Below are 10,923 nucleotides of genomic sequence, written 5' to 3'. Positions count from 1 at the left end.
TTGTTTACTGAATGTGTTCCGTAATATTGGAACGTTTAATTCTTAAATTGTTTACTGAATGTGTTTCGTAATATTGGAAAGTTTAATTCTTAAATTGTTTACTGAATGTGTTTCGTAATATTGGAAAGTTTAATTCTCAAATTGTTTACTGAATGTGTTTCGTAATATTGGAACGTTTAATTCTTAAATTGTTTACTGAAAGTGTTTCGTAATATAGGAGCGTTTAATTCTTAACTTGTTTACTGAATGTGTTTCGTAATATTGGAAAGTTTAATTCTCAAATTGTTTACTGAAAGTGTTTCGTAATATTGGAACGTTTAATTCTTAACTTGTTTACTGAATGTGTTTCGTAATATTGGAACGTTTAATTCTTAACTTGTTTACTGAATGTGTTTCGTAATATTGGAACCTTTAATTCTTAAATACCCCTTTTTTACAGGTTTTCGTTTGTATTTTGGTTCATAAGATAAAACTCGACCTGGTGACTTATTTTCAGGAAACATTGATAATAATTTATGCCTTCTATAATTCTGTAAATATATGTTTTAACAATTATCTAGATTTCACAATTATTTTTTTCGTATTATTTTATTATTTACTGGTTTTTTTTCAGTATTAAAAAAAACCTCGAATCTTCAATTTCATTCATAGTGTAGGTTTGGGTGTGTGTGACCCAAAGTTTTGATTAACATTATTACCTCTTGGGTAATCCTCAGATAAGCAGTAAGTCCCATTGGATGATCTAGTAATCAATCTTGCTACACCGAAGTGTTTTCTTTTTTTTTTGTATTCTGAAGAAGAAACGGTTAATAGGCAACAACACAAGTTTTGAACTAACAAGGAAAGTCAATTCTAACAAATAATCGGTTTATGCTCACTATAATAGAGCTATATACATGTGTGTGTTGAGTTTCCAGGGAAGTCAATGATAGATTCGATATTTGAAAAAAATAAAAAGTTGTTATGGTTGAAATTTAGAAAATTTTCGAAGTTACTCGCGAAGTGATAAGAATAACAATTACTCACATCAGTAAAACAACGTGTCTTTTCCTATCTAAGATATTGACCTGTCCTTGCAATAAATGTACATATTTAAAAAACCTACCAGATTGCAATGTACTGTGAGAGGTTCATGAAAGTTGTTTTTTTTTCTTCCTAAATATGCCAGTGACAATATAAAGATTGAAAGTACCCAAGAATAAAATTATTATGTCCACTGGACTTGATCAGTTATGGAACATTTTATTTACTATTTTAGTTTGTTTGTTTGTTTTTACCAAAAAAAAGCGGGTAGTAACATGTGACTTAACAGCATCTCACTTAATAGAAGTGTGTCCATCTTGAAAGTTTGTGTAAACAATATTTGAAAAATAAATCCTTCAAATGATTGAAAATGAAATGCAATTGTAGAATTGATGTTTTACCAGCTATGAAAATATAAATAGTATTTCTGTTTTTATCTTAAAGATGCCAGTAATGATTGAAAGTAGATAGTATCCCTAGTGCCCCCCCCATCCATTCCCCCCAGCGCTGAAGGCTATGAAATATATGCATTTTAAAATAAAAATAACATCTTCTTGACACATCCCGAATAATTCCAAGTTGATTACTGATTTAGCCAAATAAAAATAACATCTTCTTGACACATCCCGAATAATTCCAAGTTGATTACTGATTTAGCCATATTTGGCAGGAGGAGTTCCCCCCAGTGGCACAGCGATATGTCTGCGGACTTACAACGCTAGAATCCGGGTTTCGATACCCTTGGTGGGCAGAGCACAGATAGCTCATTGTGTACCTTTGTGCTTAATTACAAACAAACAGGAGGAGTTACAGGACAAACGAACGTACAAACAAAGAAACAAACTTTTCTCAAATTTGTGCAGTATTTCGGCTGTAATCAAACTTAGTAGTTATTTGGGTTAACTTAATTTACTCCTGCCTAAAAGAATTTCAATTTGAGGGTAGGCTGGTAGAGATCCTGATGAGTAATAAGATTGAATCGGGTATACGCGCGCCCCACGCTTGGTATTGCTGGCGCACGAAAACATAGCTAATAAAGGGGGGGGGGAGTATTGTGAGTTAATTGACTCTAATCTTGCAAGAAAAAAAAATTCAAGTGCCGCGGCTATTGAGGATTCCCTCTTTTTTAAATGGATAGTTGGATATGACCATAAGTTATCGTTTGAAAAATAATTATAATAATAAGATTATTTATAAATTATAATGTGTAAACTAAAACTTTATCATTTAGGAGATTAATTTATATCATTGCTGTCAAATTAGTAACGTTATGGGCTAATTAAAACCAGATTTTTCTTAAAATACTGTTTAATAGTAATGTAGCCTAGTGACTAATGTGCCGGGCTGTACCTCGGATGGCCTATAGTTCGAGTCGATATATCTAAATAAACAAGTTTTGCACCTTTAGGTATAGAAGACTTATAACTGTGACAGTCAATCCCGCTATCCAAATTAAGATAGCAGCGTAGGCGGTTGGTGCTAATGACTAGCTATCCAACTTCTAGTCAGTATTTCTAAGTGTGGGCCTGAACTTTAGAGGTTCTCTGGCCTGATCATGTAACCTATGTGTCTTATAATGTGGTGTTAGGGTTGATAATGTTGATAATTTACTGTTATATTTATAAGAGTCGTTATTATCTGTTTGAAAACAATCACTCAGTTCCTAAACGATATCACACGCAACTCTCTGCTGTACAACTAACATTATTTAGCAATTCATTCGTAGTCTCTGTATGTTTTTGCCATTTTCTTGTCTGTTATCTAACCATATAGGACAGCTTGATAAGTAATGGGATCACACGGACTACAAAACTTACCATCCCTATAATATCACTCGCTTCTATGGAAACAGATAACTGAAATGTATTTTTCTTACAGAACAACACTAACAAAAAAAAACTATCGTAATGGTATTGTTCAGCCATTATTAATTTAATTAATTTGGCGATTGAATTTTTGGACATAAGTAACTATCCATACAGTTCCAGCTAAAATCGGCAAGCTACAATAAAATGATCTTATCATTTAATAATGTTGATATTGTTTTCAGCTCCAAGAATATTGTACTATTAATTACAGTCAAGAACTTGACCCTAATCTCTTACCACAGACGTGACAGACGACGGTTGGGTACAAAAAGAAAACTCTCGTTTGATTACGTCATCCCTGCATTAGAAGATATTAAAGTGAAAACTTAAAAAAGTCAAATTTTGTATTGCAAGATCACTGATTTTTCTTTTTACCTAAAATGTACAATAAATCCTCTAATAATCAATACTGAAATAAAACACTGAGATTTCAATACCTCTATAAAATGTACTTAAAGATTTTTTTCTTTTTAAAGATGAAGAGTTTGGATTGCACTTTCGTAACCTAACATTCTGTGAAGTTTGTATGTAAGATTAATTCTTTGTATGTATGTATGATAGGTCCTACAGCAGTTCTGGAACTAGCAGAACCAGACTTGACAGGGGGCTCGGAGTGGTCCGAGAGGTGTCTTCATCTATATGGAGTAGCCCCTACCTAGGGGAGGTAGCTAAAACGCCCACAGCAGGTCATGCAGACATTATGGGGGTCTAAGAATAGGTTTTCTAGGTCGCTGAACCCGAATCTAGCAGCGACGTTTGTGTTCTTAGCCACCTAGAGCACCGTGTTTGATAGTGTGTTTGTATCCCCAATCATAAGTTATCAAGACCAAACTTGGCACACACAATCAGGTACCACGGGGAGTTGTCTTTACAGGTTTTTTTCTACGGGTACAGCCTCCTTGGGGTAGCTATTGAAGAAACTGGGGTAATGGAGGAGGTTTATCAATATACTGCGGCCTCTGTGAACCATGCTAGTATCAGTTATCTGATCACTAAGTGTACATTAGTGCTGTTACCTTAGCACCAGGTGTGTTTTAATACCCAATGTATTACCACCTGGTATATTTTAGTACCTGTTTTCTAACGAAGGCTATGTATTTTAGTGCCTGTTGTTTCACCACCAGCTATATATATATATATATATATATAACCTGTTACCTTACCACCACGTGCATTTTAGGACCTGTTAACTTACTACCAGGTGTATTATAGTACCTGTTGGCTTACTACCGGATGTGTTTTAATGCCTGTTTTCTTACTACTAGGTGTATGTTAGTACCTGTGGTCTTACCACCAGGTGTATTATAATATCAGTTGTATTACCAGTTAGTGTATTTTAGTACTTGTCTTACCACCAGATGCATGCTAACTTCATGTAAAGAAACAGAAACAGAGAATTCAGTGGGCTTGGGTTTGTTAAACACAAAGCTACACAATGAGCTATCTGAGCTCTGCCCATTACAGGTATCGAAACTCGGTTTTTAGCGTCGTAAGCCTGCAAACTCGAGCCACTGGGGGACGAAGCAGAATACTTAACGAAGTTAAGATTCCCTTTTTAAGACGCTCAGTTAGTTCTAGGCTCAAGTAAGTTACAGTAACGTGGTTATGTTATAGTTTTGTCCTTTAAAATATTGTTCATAAAATCGTTTTAATTTAATGTTGATCAAAAATTCAAACCTTGAAACATTAATTAACTGAAGTACTCATAATGAAAGCAAATTCATAATGCGGTTAAATATTTATTTATATTTTGTGTACACCTAGTGGTAAAACAACAGGTATGAAAATACACCTGGTGGTAAGATAATAGGTACTAGCATACACCAGATTGATAAGATAATAGGTACTAGCATACACCTGGTGGTAAGATAATAGGTACTAGCATACACCTGGTGGTAAGATAATAGGTACTAGCATACACCAGATTGATAAGATAATAGGTACCTTAGATACCTGTACGTAATTCATATAGTTGTAAAAGTAAAAAATAAACATTTCACTCATACGTTTACCCTGTAATTTGAAAGCAACAGTAGTATTCCATATTCTATAGACGTAAGTTAGGAAGTCTAGGCTTCAATAAAAACTTTACTGTTCTGATACTGCCCGGCATGGCCAGGTGGTTAGGGAGCTCGACTCGTAATCTGCGGGTCGCGGATTCGAGTCCCCGTGGGCACGTTATAATGTTACGGTCAATCCCACTATTCGTTGGTAAACGAGTAGCCCAAGAGTTGGCGGTGGGTGGTGATGACTAGCTGCCCTCCCTCTAGTCTTTCACTGCTAAATTAGGGACGGCTAGCGCAGATAACGCTCGTGTAGCTTTGCGCGAAATTCAAAAACAAACAAACAATACTGTTATGATCTAAACTTAACCATTAGAAATACAAACTTTTAGACTTGGTTTGATTAATCCATCGCTACTTTCATGAAACAAACAAGATGTGGAGTCTTTACATCTATAACCTGTCACTTTCTGTCCATTGGTGGGGATATAGAGATTCCTGCTTCCCCGTACACACATAAAAGAGACAAAGTAGTCATGGAGGCATTTTCTGATCTAAATGGCGCGAGTAAAGTGTAGAAGACAGTAGGGTGTGATGCCTATCACAATTTATTTCCCCTCTGTTGTTCTCTTATGGCAAATATTTTTTTCAGTTGTATTATTTTAACACGGACCAAGAGCGGCAAAGTAACTTATTGTTGTAATAATATATTTATAATACATTCATAAGCTCTGCGTTACGTAACAACTTATTTGGATATTGGATAATATTGGTATAACCTGCCAAGTAAAGTGATATTTTTCAACAGCCTGAAGTTGGTTGTAAAATACATTACTGATACTATAAATTCCATCAAATTGGCTGGAAACAGGTAAAATATCACTTGCTTAAACACTTCTTCATTGTCAATCAACTTATTTCTATACAACAGAATTTTCGTCCACTTCAGTAACACCGCGATAATGTGACCACACTTTTTACTCTGTTAATCTTTCACGTTATTTTTATTTCTCTAAATGAACAACGCTTGTTGTTTCTGAATTTTTTGCCTGTCTTTGTGTTTAATGTTGAAAACTTACTAACTTAGCTAAGTCCTATTGCAACTCTGTTGAGACACAAGGGTAAGAGGAGAACACACTTAGCAAGGCCGACTTAGCTGTTTGTTGGTAGCGAGAGTATAGATTTAATACTACGATCGTTTGTTTGTTTGTTTGTTTTTGAATTTCGCGTAAAGCTACAAGAAGGCTATCTGCGCTAGCCGTCCCTAATTTAGCAGTGTAAGACCAGAGGGAAGGCAGCTAGTCATCACCACCCACCGCCAACTCTTGGGCTACTCTCTTACCAACGAATAGTGGGATTGACCGTCACATTATAACGCCCCCACGGCTGAAAGGGCGAGCATGTTTGGTGTGACGGGGATTCGAACCCGCGATCCTCAGATTGCAAGTCGAGCGCCCTAACCACCTGGCCATGCCGGGCCTACTACGATCGTAGACTGAATAAATCACACCAAAAAAAAATATGACACAGAAACGGGTGTAATGAAAACACCTCCTGTCCTAGCAGATCTGATGTTACAGAAATAATGTTTGACACTGTTTTGCTCGGTACGTTTAATTACGATAAAGAATTACTGAAACACAAATAATAACTAAATGGTCAAAATATTATTAGTTTCCGCACATCAAAAAAAAAGAAAAAATTAATTCCTATTATTATTTCACTAATAATTATATGTGTTTACATTTTTTCAGTTGCATTATGCTTCAGTGAATTTGATACGTAATGTATAACACTTAACACTTTATGAGCAGAAAATCCATAAGTAAACAAGCAGAATATGGGGAATTCCTTCAAAGAAGCTAGAGAATGCTTGTAATGACGTCTCGAGAACGCTGCTGTGCTTGAATAACGAGCTTCGATTTTACCTACATAGATCTAGGCTTTGAAATCACCCTCTAAATCATTCTTCTGTAAAGCATTCCTGAATTATGAACAAACACCAAACCTTCGAAAAGATATAAGCAATAGAACCGTCTGTACTCTTGCACACATTTCTTTATTTTTATGAAGGCTGACATTCATACAAAAGTTGGTTGATAGACACGCAAGTAATTTAAAGATACTTTGTTATCTACTTGGAAAAATTAGGACATACTGAACTAGGGTTACCTTGTATGAGTTTTACTGTGTGTACTAACTCAGTCCCACTCAGAACATTTACCTTTCTTTAAACTGTTTTACTGACTGTATATATGAACATTTACTTTTAAATGTTTATATGCCCGAGGTTACCTCTATTGATTTATTGGACCCCCATTGGCACAGCGGTATGTCTGCGGAGTTACAACGCTAGAATTCGGGTTTCGATACCCTTGGTGGGCAGAGCATAGATAGCCCATTGTGTAGCTTTGTGCTTAATTATAGGTAAACAATAAATAATTAATTTATAGCATGAACGATAATAAATGAGTATAGATTAGATTTGCCAGGTAACTTTTATTTATATTATAAGGTACATTTGAAATATTTTCTGTGGTTTCTTTGTTTATTGAATATTGCGTAAAGCCACTCGAAGGCTATCTGCGCTGGCCACCTCTGATTTAAAAGTGGTAAGTTGGAGGAAGAGCAGCTAGCGAACATCTCTCACCACCAACTGTTAGGCTACCCTTTATCGATAAAAAATGGGATTGACAGTAAATTTATAACGTCCCTATGGTTGAAAGAGCGAGCAGATTGTGCGCTGAACACTGTGATTACCAGATCATATCAGATCTAGGTTGTAAAGGAAGGAAAATATTCGTAATAAACTTCTGACAAAAATCAGAAAAGTTGGATATAGAAAATGAACCTACTTCATTAACAAGACTCCTCCTCCCCCAATCCTCATACCCATAAACACATACAGTCTTTTGAGAATAAGTAATAGTTATTTGAGCTAGCTACTGAAATAATTCTGGTATAAACCTTAACTGTTTTAAGGTATGATCGTTAAACGATAATTTTAACACGTTTAATTAATTGGAAAAGATATATATATTAGCAATCTTTTATATCTATCGTATAGTTTACAGCTTAAAATGTTTTATTTTCCTATGTTGTTTAACTTTCATGACGTCTTGAATGACATAACTTAGGTGGCCTGGTTAAGGGTTGAGAGTAAGACCATATTGACCATCCATCAGAACGTGATCACGAGAAACTACAGGGTCAGCCTGAGCCATAATGATCATAGAAACTGGGTTCTACACATTCGCGAAGTTCAGGAGTCCGACAGAGGGGGCTATATGTGTCAGATTAACACCGTTCCCATGAAGAGTCAGGTTGGCTTTCTGGATGTAGTTGGTAAGTTTTTATAACATAAAACGAGTTCTAGGAACGTTAGTTACTTTAGGCTTAAGTAGATTCTTTGAGACATATATTGTGATATCAACATAATATTGTCTTATTTTCAACTTGAAAAAAGATAATTAAAAACGTCTCGTTGTCCTTTATTTAGTCTTTACTTGTGTATAAATTAAAATATTCTCGTTCTAAACGAGACTAGGTAAGTTTGAAATATCGTCTAACGGTCGTTGGATATATTTCTTTAATACATCTGTGTGAGAACACAGAAAGGTGAAAACTGGGAAAAAAAGGTTCAATATTATGAAGCACCTGTTATGAAATTAATATGATAAGTTAAGTTGTCAAACTGTAAAATCATAGCAAGTTTTGGGTCATTTGTATAGATAAATTATGATGGCCTTACTCTTGCTCTGGTTCATCTGTGGAGGTCTAAATTATGACAGCCTTACTTTCTCTTTGGTTTAAATAGGTTACATTTTTCAATTATAAGAAGTGAACATTATACAAAATATCAAATTAAGCTGACAACCAAGAGCTTACCTAAGATATATTTATAGAAAATTGAACCTTTTCCAACACATAGGAACGTAAAGAAAACATCAAGTTAAAAGTCTAGACTTTTACGAGTTGCAGAGATATTAAAGAAAAATTTTGAGGTGGGAATTACTTTTGTGTTGAAAACGTATCTGATAGTTTGAGCAGACACTCACTTTTTGTGCGAGAGTAAGGCCATAATAATTTAGACCTCCACAAATGAACCAGAGCAAGAGTAGGGCCATCATAATTTATCTTTACAAATGACCCAAAACGAGAGTAAGGCCATAATAATTTAGACCTCCACAAATGAACCAGAACAAGAGTAAGGCCATCATAATTTATCTCTACAAATGACCCAAAACGAGAGTAAGGCCATAATAATTTAGACCTCCACAAATGAACCAGAGCGAGAGTAAGGCCATCATAATTTATCTCTACAAATGACCCAAAACGAGAGTAAGGCCATAATAATTTAGACCTCCACAAATGAACCAGAGCGAGAGTAAGGCCATAATAATTTAAACTTCCAAAGACGTAATGTGTGACCTCCTAAACCATTAAATAAAAAGCAAAGCCACGTAAGTTAAGAATCGAATTTCGTGTTTTGTGCGGTTTTAAACGAGCTGAATGTTGAATTATGGTTTGTAAAATACAACGCTAAGATTACTAAAACATAGAAAAATTTGTAAATAGATATTTTTGTCATTTTCTCTTTATCGTTAAAACATGAACCAATCAAAATCTATACGTAACAAAAGCGTCTTGAATTTCAATCAACACCACAAATTCCTATATTATACCTCCTCATTTTTTAATGTTTAAAATCACTAATACGTTGAATGTCGTGTAACCTTAATTGAATATTATCAACTGAAAAAATATCTAAGTTTCAAAAGTAATTTACAAAACACATTTATTTGAGAAAGAAAACTTCTGTCACTCCAAATTTCTGACCTTTATCAACGATGAAAAGAAACATTAATCCGGTGAGTAGAAAAACTATTAATTATATTAGTGTTCCACGTAACACATTTAGTCTTGTTTTGTATAAAATGTTTATTTTGATTATATAAGTTTAATCACAGTAAAACTACATCGACGTAAAATTAGGTGTGTGTGGTCTGTTCAGTCATACCAAAAACATTTAATCTATTTTTTTTCTATTGTGAGTATTTTTTGTTTTCGCAAAAGCTGTCCTCCTTGAGCCGGTTAAGCCTTTTGTAATATCAAATTATTTCTAGATTAATGTTGTAGACGAATTCGCCTCGTTTTCTATCTTCTGGAACATGACCGTGTAATCCTTTATCGAATAATTCCACCTTTAATTCTTAATGATTTCAGCCATGAACGTAAGCCAAATCCTATCAAACATCGACTAAGTCCAACTTTCTCTTACTCTTCAGTACCTCCGGAGATTCTTGGAGCCGAGAGTAGTTCTGATGTTCTGGTGCGTGAGGGCTTTAACGTAACACTCACTTGCAGAACAAAGGGGTACCCTACCCCTAAAATCACTTGGAGGCGCGAAGATGGCGAGCCTCTGGCCGTTGGAAACTGGCAGAACAACATGATTCAAGGTAACTAACTATCTAAATGAGCTTTATACTTAGAAACCAAAAGCAATGTAACAGCCAATCAAGGAATGCATTAGGCCTTTACGTCACAGATGATATTTTTAATTTTATCTTTGGAGAAATAGAATAGCAATCTGTAATATATATATATATATAGCAATAGAACGATCTCAAACAGTAAAACAGAGAATGTATATCCGAAGTGTTAGTTTTATAATTAGAAATGCGGCTTTTATGATGTATGATCAAAGTATATAACTGTCAAATACAGCAAAAAATAAGCTTTTTGTATGGGGTTAACAAAATGTGATTAAGTATGAGGTATATAAACTTTCACTTAGGACTGAAAACGTTTAATTAATTATCCTCATCAATACCTCTCAAAAACATATTGACACATGTCTACCATATTATACAACCTAACTGTTGAAAGAGAACACATGTCTACCATATTATACAACCTAACTGTTTAAAGAGGCGTGTAAACATATTGACACATGTCTACCATATTATACAACCTAACTGTTTAAAGAGGCGTGTAGACATATTGACACATGTCTACCATATTATACA

The 10,923-nt window shown here is 34.8% G+C and overlaps 1 protein-coding gene across 1 annotated transcript in view; it reads left to right on the top strand.

Annotated features, from left to right (window-relative positions):
* The window catches only part of LOC111089470 (limbic system-associated membrane protein-like), a gene marked incomplete at both ends in the record, with an annotated part of 13,106 nt that extends 2,753 nt beyond the window's left edge, over positions 1 to 10,353 (top strand). Inside the window, 2 exons of the mRNA XM_022402028.1 lie at positions 8,032 to 8,239; positions 10,183 to 10,353. Coding sequence (XP_022257736.1) covers positions 8,032 to 8,239; positions 10,183 to 10,353 — 379 coding nt within the window. The remainder of the gene's footprint in view (positions 1 to 8,031; positions 8,240 to 10,182) is intronic.
* Positions 10,354 to 10,923: the final 570 nt, after the last annotated feature.

The sequence above is a fragment of the Limulus polyphemus genome, unplaced genomic scaffold (genome assembly GCF_000517525.1).
Source record: "Limulus polyphemus unplaced genomic scaffold, Limulus_polyphemus-2.1.2 Scaffold6338, whole genome shotgun sequence".
NCBI classification, from domain to species: domain Eukaryota; kingdom Metazoa; phylum Arthropoda; class Merostomata; order Xiphosura; family Limulidae; genus Limulus; species Limulus polyphemus.
This window is presented reverse-complemented; position numbering and strand designations above follow the sequence as displayed.